This window comes from Sinocyclocheilus anshuiensis, unplaced genomic scaffold (assembly GCF_001515605.1).
Source record: "Sinocyclocheilus anshuiensis isolate Anshui unplaced genomic scaffold, SAMN03320099.WGS_v1.1 scaffold188, whole genome shotgun sequence".
Lineage (NCBI taxonomy): Eukaryota > Metazoa > Chordata > Actinopteri > Cypriniformes > Cyprinidae > Sinocyclocheilus > Sinocyclocheilus anshuiensis.
Genome location: NW_015555768.1, coordinates 1,850,762 through 1,868,393, shown reverse-complemented (window position 1 = coordinate 1,868,393; position 17,632 = coordinate 1,850,762). Strand labels below are relative to the sequence as shown.

Genomic DNA, 17,632 nt, shown 5'->3' with positions numbered 1-17,632 from the left:
AAATCCAGTGTCGAACTGGGCCTTGTTTATAAAACATTTAGCAAACATGTGCAAAACTTCGTTGCTGCCCTGAAAAAAACAAACTTCATCCACTGTTCACATAACGCTGGGTTCTTTGGGAATCTGAAGAAGGTTATCTTTCCCTCACATCCAAAAATACACTTCTTTAGAGACATTCTTCTTAAGCAAGTCCTGTGCAGCGCTGCAGACAACTTCTGTAACCGAATGAAGGACGTTGATGGGCTGCTCTTGCTCTCGCTTCTGGTTGCTGTGTGCGCGCGCTCTTCCTGCAGAAGTGCCCATAACAAGAAATTCCGCCCTTCATGACATCATGAAGATCCATGCTCGAAAAAAAAACTTTCCAAAACTTGTTTGAACCCGGAAGGAGTGTCTTTGGTACAGAAACACTCTGTCATACGTCCAAATCGTTTTTTGAAACTTTGGTCATGTTTAGCATGAGAATCCAACTCTTTAACAGTGTCAATAACTCAGAATGCGTGCATTCTAACAGCATTAGACCTCCCCTTTACATTAAGGCACTTACAATGGAAATTAATGGGACCAATCCTTAAACATTAAAATACTCACCGTTTCAAAAGTATAGCCATGCTTTTAGTGTGCAGAAAATCACTTACTAACCTATTCTGTGTAGTTATTAAAATGTACTTTGTTGCCACAACAACGGAACAATACAAACTATGAAACCCTAAATGACCATAAAATTAGGATTTAAACAGCTTTACAGCTACAACAATAGACATTTTTGCCAGAAAATAAAAAAAAAAAAGCTTTAGAAATTTGCTTTTATAAAGTAAAGTTAAAGTAAATTATTAAATATGAAAACAATAAGTTTAACATCTATTCTTTTAAATCCAAATACTTGCCCTATTATAAGGGCCTCACCATTACTTCAATTTCTATTATTTTCTTTTTTTTTTTTTTTTTTAGTTATTATTTTTTTTTATTGTTTTTAATTATTTTTGGTAATCAACATTATAATGCCACAAATGCTTTTGAAGGAACTTCAAAAACCCAGAACATTCCTTTAAGTGTCCAAATACAATAAAAGAATATGTGCATCTATAAATGAACAGCATTTTGATGATCTTCAAAAGCAGAATTCCTTTCTCAACTATGGCGGTGTAATTTACAATATAAATGTGAGTGCAAATGCCAAATGAGTCACACAAAACAGTGGCGTACAGTCCAGAACTCGATATGTAATCTGATTATAGTATTCAAGCGAATCTATTCTGTGACAGCAGGTGGTAAGAAACCCATGATCCACTCACGTTATTCACACCAGTGGGAAACAAAATTGCTCTAAATCACTCCCACACTGCAGTGTGATCGCTTTCAAATCCAGTCAGTGACTTTCACCCCAAATTAGCATTCCTGTGGTGATGAACTAAGATTATCTCACTGAAACCATTATAGTAATTTTGTGGACTGTTTTTGTTTTTCTTTTTAATTTGCTAAGCACATTCTAGGTCACTGAAGACAAGTAGCATGTTGCATGTGATGAATATTTTGGATTATATATAATATGCAGCAGCAGGTTTTGGCTGAGCGTCTGTCCACACTGAACTGTAATTCTATTCCCGCTGGCCTCTCAAGACACTGGCGCCCTTAATACTGTCCCAGTGTCTAAGAGATCTCAACCACCATGACATAACTCAGTGTCAAGGTGGTCACTAATATGACTGATTAAGTAAGAACCGATGACCTTCCTGCTCATGGCCTTTAATCTACAGTGATTGAAAGTCTGGATCTGGTATACAAGTCCCAGGAAACATACAGGAAATGGGGGAAAAAAAAGATAAAGTAATGAAGGTATGCTAAAATGTTTCAAAGAGCATTTTTAAATGGACAAAAAAAAAAAAAAAACTTTAATAAAAATCAACCTCTTCAACCTACACTGTTAAAAATTATTTTTTCAAAGGAGTAAATAAGATTTTGAATTGCTTTTTACAAGGAAATACTATTTTAGTTTTTCTACTTTAAAATTTCATGTTTAATTCAATGTGTCATTTGCTGTTTCTTTGTAATTGTGAAATTTACTAGCAATTTCTGTGAAAATTATGAACATTTAACGGACAAATCTGAAAGAATTTAAACAATTGAAATTAATTTAGTTGAATACTGATAATTATAGAAAATTTGTAAAATGAATAAAACTGAAATTATTTTATAGACAAATTTCATTAAAAAACGTTGTAAGAGATTTGAATACATATTCAAATTTTTTTGTAAAACAATTATTTCTGTTTATTGAAACTATTCATTGACTACAAATGAATCAGATAATTATTTTGGTTGTGTCATGCTGTTCTTATAAATAGCATTGTGTCTATTTGATAAAAGCACTGCTGAATGGTGATAGGAATATAATCTGATGGTGCTGTGAGAGTATGTCACTTTCGATCAGAATGATAAACTGTTCTTTAAAAAGATAGACACACTGCATACGTGCATAAATGCACATACGTGACCATATTCCTAATACAAAAGTGCATGTTTCAGGTGTCTTATTATTAACTTCTCCACATCTAAAAAGCTCTGAAGTTATGTATCCAGTGTTTTCATCATACCTAGGCCAACTCAGTTTGAGTCTGAATGTACATAACATATCTGGGTATATATGATATCAAGTCTCAGTTTTATGTGTCTGATATATGTGAGTGAACATGTGTTTATGTGTGCTGCATGCGGGTGGAGTCAACACCACAGAAGTGTAACTCTTCCCAGAGTGAGTGCTTCGTCCATATAAAGCTTTCCAGGAGCTCAAAGCCCTTGTTAGAACAGGAGTCCTCACTCCCAGCACTCTGCATCGGCTTTGGCTGCAGCACTGCTGCTACTGCTGCGCGTCTGGGTGCCCCTGATCCTTTCCACAGCTGCAGAGAGGTGAGAGAAGGGCAAATAGAGAGACATTAATACACAGCTAACAATGGCAGATTTGTCAATAGTTAAATTCTGTGCATTATTGTGCATGCATATGAATATTGTTTTTATGCTAGTCTGTGAACATTTGCATCGCTTTTATAATTTTACAATGCAGTGGATGACATTGATGAATTTAATGGAAAACTGCATTTTTGTTAGCTTTAAATAGGATTGACTTTGAAATTTTAAATTACTTGAAATGGTTTCTGCAAAAAAAAAAAAAAAACAACAACATTTGATTGATTAATTTATTACTAAGTTTTAATTAATAATTGGTAATTTACCTTGAAAGATATAGCTTTAAAAAAGGTTAAAAACAAAGAAATTAATAGCATCATACATGTAATTATGTTTTCATTTTTTTTTCTATTCAGTAAACATACAAGTATTATTATTTTTCATTGGAATAACAAACAGTCATGTAATGTAACTTACAAAAACCTGCTTAAATTAGGAAGTTGAAAAGGAAGGAAGAGCTCATAACCGCACACTAATAATCTCACATGCCAAACATACATATTGTACAAACGTTTTGTGCACACACAGAGTATCAGAGTACAGAAAGCGCCGGAGCTTTACAAGAGAAGGAATGTATGTAGTGAGTGTTGAGGAGGAATGTGTTGATTGTTCAGTGATGAGTGATGAGGACAAACAGAAACACTCAGCTATTGAATGCACAATTCAATAATTTGAAAAGCTAATAATCCATTTTCAGTCTGTAATAACATCTATTATTTTAAATTATTTATTTAGAATTTCTGTTATGTACAGTAAATAATAATAATAATAATAATAATGTTTTTGTATTAGGGCCAATTACATGTTTTCCTCAAGATGATAAAAAGGAAAACTTTCATATTTTCAGTTTAAAATGCAGCTGCCTTTTTTTGCTTGTTTTTAATAGAAATATTATATTTGATTTTATGTTGGGCCTGCTGAAATTAATTCACAGTCATGAAGGTCTACTCTACAGTCTCTCCCTGTGATGTCATTTCTAGTTTTATAGGTTTCTGATTTGTATTTGTATTTAAACTAGACTACATTTTTGATAATACTTTATACTTTGGATACACTATGCAGCATAGATTTTGGAGATGCTGTACAATGTTATACTTATTTTACATGTAAATAAATTTTAATACTTACACTTAAATATTACACTGCAACATGACAACAGTAATGTAAAGTGTCCTTTTTTTTTTTAAAGGGAATATGCTAAAACATTGACCAGTTTTCAGAAATGTACTTGGCAGTTAATACTTCTATATACTTCTATATTTGTAATCATATAAATAAAAGCTGGACACAATTCATATTGAAAGGCATTGTTTTGTAAATGTTTACACACTCTAAATGGAACAGAGTTTGCTAAATATTTTTTCCTTTTTTTTCCCAGGACAGTCAGAGCAATGATTGAACTGGGCTCAGTGGAGGAGGGCAGCAGTCTGATAGACGAGCTGATGGAGTTGACATCTCAGAGCTTATGTCAGCTCGAGATTAAAGAACATTTCAACATCATTAAAGAGATCGGCCGCGGCAAGTATGGCCGTGTGCTGCTGGTCACCCACCGCTGCAAGGGTACGTCAGCCAGATACTTGACTGTCTTAGTCTTAGGAAGCCACTCATTTTGTTTTGTACAAGCAAGTGCAGCAAGCTCCACAATTTTCGGACAAAATACATATAAGTGGCTATGTTCAGTAAGTGACTATGTTCAGTAATTTCAACTTTCTCTTTTTCTTCATTAAAACAACAGCATTTTAATTAACCCCTTTGGTGTCTTGTATCATCCTGAAAGGATTACACTGACCAAATATTAAATAGGTCTATTGATTTGAAAGTTGGCATTATTTTATGATTTTTTACCTGTATATTTTTAAAGCTTCTGATAGTCCATTACAGTTTACAAAACAAGTGGGCTACTCACAAAACGAAAACTGGAACCATATTACAGTACCACATCACATTTATCCCACTTTGATAATACTTGCTTGCTTGACGTTTTTATTGTGAAAGAATATCACAGGTTTCTCTCGAGATGTAGCTGCTGTGTGAGGAAATGTGGTCTTGTTTCGTTATAAGGGGGTCTCTTACTTTTGGCCGCACGTCTCCTTGTTATGGTTGATTTTAAACCAAGACAAATTAATATGGTTTAATATGATCGGAATAACACAATACCTGTCACGGGTCGTGGTGCGGAGGAAGCACACGGAGAGGAAGTAATCCATAATAGAGTCGTTAATTATCAAAATAAGAACAAAACATTCGGAAACGGAGGGAGACAACAACCACGATATAACTTTAATAAGGATTAAAAACACCACAACGTAACTTCACAGCAAGACAAAGGAACTGAGGAAAACACGGTATACAAACACATGGAACGTGATTAGGCAAAACTGCAACAGGAGGAGAACTCAATCAATACAGGTGAACAGAATAAACGATGATTAACTAAATGAGAACAGGAACTGAACCAAATAGGGGCAAACAGGAACTAAACAGAAACGAACACGTGACAGATATCGCCCCCCTCTGAAAGGCGTGACATAACATCGAGGGGTGGGAGTGTGGGCGCCTCCAAGGTGGTACCAGATCCGGGTCCCATGGCGGAGCGGGCAGCCATGGCGGAGCAGACAGTTCAGGTTGCCATGGCAGAGCTGGTACCTCAGGAGGCCATGGCAGAGCAGACAGTTCAGGTTGCCATGGCGGAGGGGACAGTTCAGGTTGCCATGGCGGAGCTGGTAGCTCAGGAGGCCATGGCGGATCCTCCATGGCCTTAGCCGGCTCGGCCATGGGTATATGGCCCCCCTCAAAAAATTTTCTTGGGGAAAACTAGGAATCCTGGGGGGAGCTCTGGAGGAACGGGCACTTGAGGGCGCTCTGGACGGGATTCGGGGACTGGAGCCCTCCTTGGGCTAAACACGGGGACAGGAGCCCTCACTGGGCTAAACACGGGGACAGGAGCCCTCCGTGGGCTAAACTCGGGAACTGGAGCCCTCCGTGGGCTATACTCGGGAACTGGAGCCCACTCTGGGCTGGATTCGGGGACTGGGAAGCGCTTACGAGGAGCTGGCACTGGTGGGTGCTCTGGAGGAGCAGGCACAGCAAGGCGCTTTCGAGGAGCTGGCACTGGAGCAAACTCAGGGGCTGGAGCCGACACTGGAGTGAGCTCTGGGGCTGGAGTCGACACTGGAGCGCGCCTAGAGACCAGAACCAACCGTCTTCTCCTCCTCAGATTCTCCTCTAGGCTCGGGGTGAAAGGCACAGCTGGCGGGCTTGCCGTTGCGGTGACCGGCGTGCTTGGGTCAATGGCGGCCGGCGGGCTTGAGAGAGCCACGGCCGGCGGGCTTGACTTCGTAGCGGCTGGCGACCTAGGGACCAGAACCAACCACCTTCTCCTCCTCAGATTCCCCTCTAGGCTCGGGATGAAAGGCACGGCTGGCAGGCTTGCCGTTGTGGTGACCGGCGGGCTTGGGTCAATGGCGGCCGGCGAGCTTGAGAGAGCCGTGGCCGGCGGACTCGTCTTCGGAGCGGCGAAACGTGCAAAAAGATGCCGCTTACTTTCAGTTTTTGTGGTCTTGCGTTCTGTCACGGGTCGTGGTGCGAAGGAAGCACACGGATAGGAAGTAATCCACGATAGAGTTGTTAATTATCAAAATAAGAACAAAACATTCAGAAACTGAGGGAGACAACAATCACGATATAACTTTAACACAAGACAAGGGAACTGAGGAAAACCCACGATGTAACTTTAAGGCAAGACAAGGGAACTGAGGAAAACACAGGGCTTATAAACACATGGAACGTAATCAGGGAGAACAGAAACAGGTGAGGAGTAATCAATCAAAACAGGTGAACAGAATAAAGGATGATTAACTAAATGAGAACAGGAACTGAACCAAATAGGGGCAAACATGAACTAAACAGAAACAAACACGTGACAATACCTCACTACTTTTACTATTTGTCCATTTTTATAGTGTTTACTGTGCACAGCATGTGAATTTCTGTATGCATACACCATAATGACCTACTGCATTTGTAAGCAGAAGGTCATGCATAAGACCTATTCCGCGATGACGTAATGTTTTGCAGTGCACTATCGTTTGAACACATCAAGGCTGTAATGCCCATCAATATGTTTCTATACATATCTATGGAAATGCCGAGCAATACTATTTGAAATGATAAACCATAATTATAAAAAAAAAAGTTTTTTTTGAGTATCATGTATATACTGTGTATAATGTATATACTCACATGAACGTGGGAATCATTCATTACCATAGTGTGTGTAACAGTATTACAGGGAACGGTTTAACCAGTGCAGCAATGAGATACTTCTATTTAAATGAAACACTACCTCCTGTTTTACACTCCCACAGATCGTAATGCCAAGATATTATCCAAACAGCTGTGAAAATATGTTCCACAACAATCTAAAGACTGTACGTCATGTTATGTGTCTCCAGAGCACCTTTTAGGAAGACCGAAAGTCCTCTGATCTTGTTTCTTTTTCATTGCTGATTGTATCACAGGGACTCCAATGGCTCTGAAAGTGCTGCCCAAGGCCTCGACCAAACTACATGGCTTCCTGAGAGAATACTGCATCTCCTTGCATCTGTCTTGCCACCCCTGCATCGTGGGATTGTTTGGAATTGCCTTCCAGTCCAACGAGCACTACGGATTTGCCCAGGAGCTTGTCACAGGACGGGACCTGTTTGCCATCATCCAGCCACGGGTGGGTACTCAAACATCATGAGATCTTTCCCTTCATTCACATTCTTTCTTCAATTATATGGGCACTTTAATGTCCCAGAGGTTGTTTTTTATTAAAACTCACAAACACTAAAACTGTTTTACAATGCCTTCATTCATTGTTTTTGCTACTTTTCAATTGCATTTTATGTATATATTTTGTTTTCCTTAATTTGTCAAATTATGCACATTAATTATTTGTGTATATTTTATACTGAAGTCCAAAGAGGCCAAGCTTGTTTTTATCTGATCAAGAAATTTTCATATATACAGTGGGTATAGAAAAGAATCACCCCCCTTTAAAATCAACACATTTTGTTGCTTTGCAACCTGAAATGAAGACGGACACAGTTTGTTTCATCCAGTTGTATTTACTCACAACTTTATTACGTGAAAGATATAACACCAACATGTCAGAAAAAATAAAAAATAAAATAAAAAACAGAATCACTGAGTTGGAAAAAGGATCATCCCCTTGTGTCAGTATTTTGTTGAACCACCTTTTGCTTTAACTACAGCCTTTAGTCTGTTGGGATATGTCTCTGTCTCTACTAACTTTGCACATCTAGACTTTGCAATATTTGCCCATTCTTCTTTGCACAACTGCTCAAAGTTCAGTTCAATTGGATGGTGAGCGTTTGTGGACTGCAGTCATCAACTCATTCCACAGATTTTCAATGGGGTTCAAGTCTGGGCTCTCATGCAAGGACATTCAGCTTTTTCTCCTTCAACCACTATGTGCTCAGTTTTGCTGCGTGCTTTGGGTGATTGTCATGTTGGAAGGTAAACCGTCTTCCCATTGACAACTTTCTGGCAGAGGGCAGCAGAATTTGCTCCATCCATTTTTCCTTCTATCCTGAAAAGTGCTCCAGTCCTGCTGCAGAGAAACACCCCATAACAGGATATTACCACCTCCATGCTTTACTGGAGGAATGCTGTTATTTGGATGGTGAGCTGTATTGGATTTCCGCCAGACATATCGTTTGGTGTTGAGGCCAAATAATTCGATTTTAGTCTCATCTGCCCCAGAATTTTCAAGATGCGTTTTGGCAAAGCTCAGCCTGACTGCTTGTGGCCTTTCTTGAGCAGTGGATTTTTTCTTGAAACCCTCCCATACAACCCACATTTGTGGAGAATTTGTGATATTGTTGTCACATGCACACAATGACCACTCTTTGTCATAAATTCCTACTGCTTCAGAGTTGCCTCAGAGAGCCTCTCTGACCAGTTTCCTCCTGACTCTTTCATCCAGTTTGGAGTGACGCAAGGAGGGCATGTGTTGTACCAAATACATTTCACTTCTTAATAATAGACTTCATTGTGCTTCTAGGCATTGATAAATCCTTTTAATTTTTTTGCATCCATCTCCTGACTTGTGCCTGTCCACAACTGCCGGAGATCTTTTGACAGTGCCTTGCCACCCATAGTAGATTGTTTGCTTCAGTTGCACTGCCAAGGACTGAAATGGTGATTAGCTACACGTGATTGAGTTTGCAAGTCATTTTTAGGAGGGGGTGATCCTTTTTCCAACTTAAAAAAAAAAAAATTCTGACATGTTGGTGTTATATCTTTCCCTTGTATGTTTTAAGTTGCACTGAGTAAATACAGCTGGATGAAACAAAAACTGTGTCCTTCATTTCAGACTGCAAAGCAACAAAATGTGATTATTTTAAAGGGGGGTGATTCTTTTCTATATGTGTATGTATGTATAAATAAACACACACACACATATATATACATATATGAGCAATATCACACGAGTAGCAGTGGGATATGGTTGTATATCAGCACAGCTGTGATTCGGCCGTAGGTACGAGACCGCAGGCCAAGTGGTGCTGATATACAGCCATTTCGCACAGCTAGGCCTACGTGTGATATTGCGTTTGTACAACAGTTCGACGGCACAAGTGTGTAAATAAAAAAGACAGTAGTGTCTTTAAAAACCCTCTTTTGTGCGGAACTACTTCCACCACAGATTCAGGGAGTTTAACAGCTGAGCCCAACCTTCCATTACTAATTCGAAAACGTCACTTTAGAACTAGTAACGAAGTAATGTTGAGTTGCTTCATTAAAAGCTTATTGTATTACTGTATTAAAAGCTGTCTATTATGTAGAGTCGAGTATGAGAGAGAGATGGACTGAGCGAGTGTGATTACCTGCGTCTGATACAGCATTCATTCTTCAGCTCAATCTCATATTCAGCATTATACATGAGTTTGAATGTCCTCTGAGGAAAGCGATATCTTTGTCGTACTATCCTTTCATCTGTTAAGGATGATTTCCGATGACAGCGCTGCTCACTGCATTTGTTGGCTGCGTCTTACAAGCTGTTGTTGAAAGTAAAAATAACTTCCTTGTTTACAACCCTGTTTCAGTCTCTTTCAAAATAAAAGTCTTTACCGCTGACTCACTCATAAAAACAGTCTCTTGTCACATCTAATAGCGGAAAATGCAACTAAAATCACCATCACGGACACACACACACCTTTTCTAAATACTAAATATTATTATTAAATACTTCTATTATTTATATAAAATATAATTTATTGAATAATAATATTTAATGAACAACAACAGCAGTCATCATAAAAGTTGCTAGGCACATTTGCTCTGGAACAAATAATAGATTAATGAGACCAAAGCCTGCCCGTTAGATTTACCCAAAACAAATTATAACTCGTGTTTAACCACTACATCAGAGCCAGAAGAACTCGCCGAGGTGAGGTTGCTCTCAGTGGTTTCATGAGCGCTGAACGGCCACTGATCTCCAAAAATGTCAAAGTAAATTTTCAAATAGATGTTATCTTTATTTACAAACAACATATTTGATGTCTAAACAACTACATCCTAACCTAAAAAACTCTTAAAACTACATTCCATGACACAAAAACAGTATTATTTATAAAATTATAGTAGATTTGGACGTCTGCCATGACACTCACTGTGAGAAATGCTGCAAGCAGATACAAACAGTGAAACAGTTGGAGTTCTGTTATCACTAAAATATATACGCACATATATATATATCGTCACAGACACTATAGTGACTCTAGATGTGGTATATTTTATCCCAAGGGTCCGGGACATCTGCATGTTTACAGAATGAAGCTTGACAGATGCTGATTAAATGCGTTGCAGACTAGAGAAATGATGAATGATGTACAGATTTTTAGTGTGTCAGGACAAAAAGAAAACAAACCAAAAATAATGCATGGCCTCTGAAGGCTTTTAAAGCTGAAGATACATCAAGAAAGCAATGAAAAATCTATCTATCTAAAAAATAAAAAGTTAAATAAAAATGCCATCAAACACAGAGTGACTCCATATTTTGAAATAATGGAATTGTGAACGTGACATTGGTTGAATCAGATACATGCATATTTGCTGCTGGACATTATTAGTACACAAATGGAAAAAAACTATAGTGTGTTTAAGTTTATTTTATTATGTCTAAAATATCAAAAGTGCCCATAGCTGAAGTAAACACTTGTTCAGTATGTGACTAATTAAGCTCCAGATCCTTCAAGTCACTCCAGGCCTGCCCTGCACTGCTATGTACTACAGGCCCGTTCACACGCTAGGCATGTTCACATGCTTTTCTCCCTGAATAAGGAGCAGGACGTACGCTTGACATATTTTGGTAATGTTCACATGTCCTCTCAGAAAATCTTGGAGGGTGTAATGTGTGAGTAAAAGATCAGAGCAGCTGTTTTTCTCTGTCACCACATGAGTCTCTGTTACTTCAGCATAAAGAGTGAAACCTTAAGCCAGACAGACTGAAGCCTGGAAAGATTTAAAGTGGCAATAACGCCACAGGGGCTCCTAAACTTATGCAACCTTATATTTTAACTTATCATGCAATGATGTTGTCTTGAGAGAATTTTGTGTCTGCACATAAGCAAAGTGTCAGTATCAAACTGTTGGATCTTTTAAACAGTTGAGACTATTATTACCAAAATAAATTACTGAGCATTTTGGCCCATTTCTGTTAATAATTGTTTGCTAACATAAAAAAAATACATTATTAGTTTTATTATTAGTTTTAACTCTTTATTAGTTTTTATTTATAATATATTATTGAATTTAATATATTATTTCTAATATTAAAACGAACATCTAAACATATTTTTCCAATATTATTCTCATATCAATTTTACAGGTGACAAGTTATTGAAAAAAAAAAATAGCCTGGAACCTAAAAATTGACTGGTATATCTTATGCTCCAAACAATGTAATAATGTTAAAAAATTAATAAATAAATAAATTATAAATGAAAAAATTACAAAACTTTTTTCCCCTGGGTCTCAGGAGAATATAGGAGTTGTAGTTTTTTAGTGTTTTTGGCATTTTTGTGTACATTATCCAACATTTGTTATAAATCAACAACTTACTATACTGCATTTCTTGTTTTCGTCCAGGTGGGCATCCCTGAATGTGCAGTGAAGCGCTGTGCCATTCAGATCTCTTGTGCTCTAGAGTTCATCCACCAGCGCGGTCTGGTCCACCGCGACATCAAGCCTGAGAACGTACTGCTGCTGGACACCCAGTGCCGGTGCGTCAAACTGGCCGACTTTGGTCTCACCCAGAGACGAGGAACCTTCATCCGCTTCATATCAGGCACGCTGCCGTATATGGCTCCAGAGCTGTGCACCATGGTCTTGGAGGAAGGTCAGACGGAGGTGAAAGTCCCTCCGCTCCGTGTGGAGCCCACTCTAGACACCTGGGCCTTTGGCGTGCTTCTTTTCTGTATCCTTACAGGCTTCTTCCCCTGGGAGCGCTGCAATGACAGTGACGACTTCTACGAGGAGTTTGTAGACTGGCGCAGATCGCCGAAGAAAACCCCCAAACAATGTAATAATGTTAAAAAATTAATAAATAAATAAATTATAAATGAAAAAATTACAAAACTTTTTTCCCCTGGGTCTCAGGAGAATATAGGAGTTGTAGTTTTTTAGTGTTTTTGGCATTTTTGTGTACATTATCCAACATTTGTTATAAATCAACAACTTACTATACTGCATTTCTTGTTTTCGTCCAGGTGGGCATCCCTGAATGTGCAGTGAAGCGCTGTGCCATTCAGATCTCTTGTGCTCTAGAGTTCATCCACCAGCGCGGTCTGGTCCACCGCGACATCAAGCCTGAGAACGTACTGCTGCTGGACACCCAGTGCCGGTGCGTCAAACTGGCCGACTTTGGTCTCACCCAGAGACGAGGAACCTTCATCCGCTTCATATCAGGCACGCTGCCGTATATGGCTCCAGAGCTGTGCACCATGGTCTTGGAGGAAGGTCAGACGGAGGTGAAAGTCCCTCCGCTCCGTGTGGAGCCCACTCTAGACACCTGGGCCTTTGGCGTGCTTCTTTTCTGTATCCTTACAGGCTTCTTCCCCTGGGAGCGCTGCAATGACAGTGACGATTTCTACGAGGAGTTTGTAGACTGGCGCAGATCGCCGAAGAAAACCCCCGTGCCATCTCAGTGGAAAAGATTCACACCTGTGTGCATGCAGATGTTCAGGAGGATGTTAGCGCTGGATCCCAGTGAGAGGTGCTCTGTAGGAGAGGTCAAAGGTTACGTGGGTAAGGACTGGGTGCGAGCGAAGGACGCCAACGGATGGGTGGGAGAAAATAGGGAGGTCAGCACGTCCACACCGAGTCCCTGCAGAAGCAGCTGCAGTGATGAACACTGATAGTGTTATATGACAAATGAGCAGAATGTAGTGCCAATTGCAACGCAGAGAGCTGCTTGGTGGAATTAATTTAGATCATTAGATGTGCTGATATCTTAAAAAGTAATGAGGAAGACACTCATTTGTGGGTCAATATTATATTTCATCAACAGCAATTGTGGCATGCTACAATTAACAAAAATCTTTTTAAATCACTTCAAAAAAAAAAAAAATGTGTTGCACTTATGGTGGTAATGCACTTACACTTAAAATATATATTTAGTTGTTAAAAGTACATTTTGATGGTGAAAAAAGTATAGTGTAGTAAAAACAAAATATTGCATACTGTATACAAAAATGCAACAAAAAACTAATCTGATCAAATCTACAATGCAAAATATTATAAAATATATAAATTATATATATATATATATATATAGAGAGAGAGAGAGAGAGAGATAGAGAGAGAGAGAAATATAGAAATTACAAAAAAATTGAGAAAAAATATTTTACAAATAAATATTAAATATATGTGTGCTATTATTAGCATATTCTCATGATAATTCGGCTTTAAACTATATCAAAATACATTTAATTTATACTGTATGTTTATTTGAACATAGAAAGCCTTGTGTTTGTTAGCAAAACAATTCTATCTGTTAGATCTTGTGATTTATGTGAATTTTTAGTCAAATGTTCGTGAAATCTGTATTGTCCCTATACTTTTGGTATAAAAACAACCCTTTTTATTTTACCAAAAGTATAGGGACAGAGGACACAGATACCATATTGGTACACAGATACATTCAATATGGTACACAGATACCATATTGACCAAAACTTTTTGTCTATATTTAAATAATACATTTCATATAAGGGACAAAATCTGATAACAATGGCATCATAAATTTTGCTTATTTAGCTCAAATTGCTTTACTTTTCAGGCTGGACCATATATAGAATAAACAAACAGGCGGTGCCTCTTTTGGCTCTTTTAACTACAGGACTACAGCTGTCATATTGAGAATCTCCTGCCCTTTGTCTCTGATATCAAATACTGTATGTATGCGCACATATTCAATCCTCTACCTCCTCCCAAAATAACAGACATTTTCAGCAATGTTCAATATTGTATTATTTTATGATTTGCCAGTCACTTCTGTTTCTAGCAGAAATGAGGGTCCAGTGCACGAAAATACTCAGAAGACAGCCAGACATACTTTCCCCATAACTGTCAGGTAGATGAGGGGTAAATTTTAAACTACTGTTGTATTTTACTAATGTTTTTATCCAAGTTTACTGAAATATGTTTTGTATATTTGTATAAAATGTGTATATTTTCCATATCAACTGTCTTGTTTGCTGTGTGCTTATGATCTGACCATGTGTCACTATTAAAGCTTGTCCTGCATTATCTAAGGATAAATCTAATGCTTGAGAAAGTGTTGACTAACCTTAGTATGTAAAATATAATCATGAAACCTTTTCATGTATTTGTTCTCAATTTTAAAACGCAGTAATGACTGTTACAGTAATATGTCAAAAATGATTGACACAAATTTTTAAGCTATAGTTCACCCCAAAAAATAAAAATTTACTCACCCTCAAGTTGTTCCAAACCTGTGTGCGTTTCTTTCAGCTGTTGAACAGAGAAGGAAGATATTTTGAAGAATGATGGTAACCAGTTGATGGTCCCCATTGACTTCCATAGTGTGGACAAAAATACTATAAAAATATCTTATTTGGTGTTCAGTAGAAAAAAGAAACTCATACAGGTTTGGAACAACTTGAGGGTGAGTAAATCTGTAAAAGTACAGCCCAGTGTACTGTGTTAATATGAAGGGTTAGGCTGCACTTTATTTTACAGTACGTGCACTTACGTGTACTTAAAGCAGTGCTGGGCAACTTCGGTCCTGGAGGGCCACTGTCCTGTAGAGTTTAGCTCCAACCCTAATTAAACACACCTGCCTGTAGCTTTCTAGTGATCTTAAAGACATTGATTGGCTTGTTTAGGTGTGTTTCATTAGGGTTGGAGCTAAACTCTGCAGGACAGTGGCCCTCCAGGAACGAAGTTGCCCAGCCCTGACTTAAAATTTACTTACCTAAGAAAGTACTGAGTAATATAAGGTAACTACATGGGCTAAGGTTAGGTTTAGGGGTAGGTTCAGGGTTTAGTACCTAGTTATCACCCAGTTATTGTAATTACTATAATAAGTACCTTGTATGTACATGCGGAACACGAAAATAAACTGCTACCGAATTTTCCATATTGATTTTTGACAGGTGTTTTACCCATATTTTGAACTATGCATTGCATTGTGTAGTGTTTAGGGTTGAAGGAAATGTCCGTAAATTTACTGGAAGATGCACTCTAAAAAATGCTGGGTTAAATATAACCCAGCGCTGGGTTAAAAAGGGACAAATCCAGCTATTGGGTTGTTTTGACCCAGCGGTTGGGTTGTTTTGATTCAGAACAACCCAACCGCTGGGTCAAAACATCCCAATAGCTGGGTTTGTCCCTTTTTAACCCAGCATTTTTTAGAGTGTGTACTGGTCACACACACACACACACACACACACACACACGGAAAGGCAAAATAATACACAAGATTTTTTGCTGTTGCTTTAAAAAATTTAGAATTCTAGTGTTCTTATGAATTAAAATCTGCACTAAAAAAAGCAACCATAAAACTACCCTTAAATGTCAAGTATTGATTCACTACTTCATATAACTCTCTATGTGATAAAAAAAAAAAAAAGATTTGATGTGCTGCTCATAATGGATGAGCATGAGAACAGAGCTACTAAACTTGACTGCTTGACTAAAGAAAGAAAAATAAATAGATAATTAGTAATAATATATGATACAAGTGTTTAAAAATAAAGGTGGACTTGCTAGAGTGAGGTAAGCGGCTAATTACGTTATATATCCTTGAAATATGATCGACAGGATCAAACAAACAAGCTCCCCCCAAACTTTCCTTTAAATCGTCATTACATAAACCTCCTGTTCTTTTAGACAAATATATAGATATTATCATGTCCAAATGTGCTTTGAAATCGCTTCCAAGTCACTGGTGGCCTTTGCTTGTAACCCCAGTAATCTATTACATACAAACACTACAACCTTCTCTGTTGAACATTCAGAAATCTCCTGGCATCTGGTGCAGCTGGTGCGGTATTGATGGATTCTGGGCTGGTGTTTGTTTAGGCCCAGCTCTAGAGAAATTGTCCCAGTGGGGTGTCGTCATGCTGGTGATTTGACAGCAGTTCTGAGCCCAGCAGCTACCTTCGCTTTGCAGCATATTTAGAGCAATACACTAACCGGGATAATGTTACCGCAGTCCCTATGAGCTGCTCCAATCAAGGCCTCATTACTAAATCCTCTAAGGCAGCCAAAAGCCCATCATGGGTAAAAGGTTTAACAGCTTTCACTGAAGCTTGACTCCTCAGCAATGACTCATAATCTGTTTCGGTTGTTACTTTAAGCCAGATTCTTCTTACAAAGTGTACAACAATATCAGCCCTTTAACTGGTCACTTTGTGGAAACGGGACACTTTATGCAATGAACTACACTTGTGTGAACTCAAGGTGAACTGACTTTATACATCTACTTAAAATGTCCAAAACATTGGGCAAAAATGCTGAAAAGTTAGTGAAGAGAGCACTCGGTTTCATATTCTCAAATAATCCAATCACATTCAGACATTTTAAGTGTCTGAATACCTTTTTGGGGGCCATTAGAGCAACAACACTAGTAAACATGCTGGTCCAGTGTCAGTTCCTGGAACTCTGACACCTGCTAGAATGGAAATGAAGTCATCACACAGCACCGCATGAATATGAGGCTCTAATTGCCTGATATATCCAATAAATGCCACTCCGATCATTTCTGCAACATGTAGTGCAGCTCACACAAGCACAGGTGAACCTCTTTTAGTGCTTTAAACTAACCGTCATGCAACATATGTAGAAAATTCTCTTTGAGCTTCCGGACTTTGTTGACAGACTCGACAACTTGATTTTTATGTGTTTTACGACGACACTAAAATACACCACAGTGGCTACAGTAAAACCAGTCACAACTATGTTTTACAGCTATATTTTTCTCCCATAAATGCAACAGAAATATATGATATATTCACTGCTGTAATATTGCTGTAGGCAATTGCCAACGTTTCTAAAGTTTTAATGCAAATGTATCAAAAAAGTACCTCTTTCAGAAAAAGCAAAACTGCTTCTGGATTATGCATTGCAATATATA

At 38.3% G+C, this 17,632-nt stretch overlaps 1 protein-coding gene across 1 annotated transcript; it reads left to right on the top strand.

The window, feature by feature from the left end:
- The first annotated feature begins 2,855 nt into the window (after positions 1-2,855).
- On the top strand, positions 2,856-13,420 carry LOC107674312 (serine/threonine-protein kinase SBK1-like). Its single transcript, XM_016468253.1, has 4 exons — positions 2,856-2,904; positions 4,340-4,521; positions 7,482-7,684; positions 12,741-13,420. Exons 2-4 carry the CDS (start codon positions 4,353-4,355, stop codon positions 13,386-13,388), a joined length of 1,020 nt encoding a protein of 339 aa, XP_016323739.1. The 5' UTR covers positions 2,856-2,904; positions 4,340-4,352; the 3' UTR covers positions 13,389-13,420.
- The last annotated feature ends 4,212 nt before the right edge of the window (positions 13,421-17,632 follow it).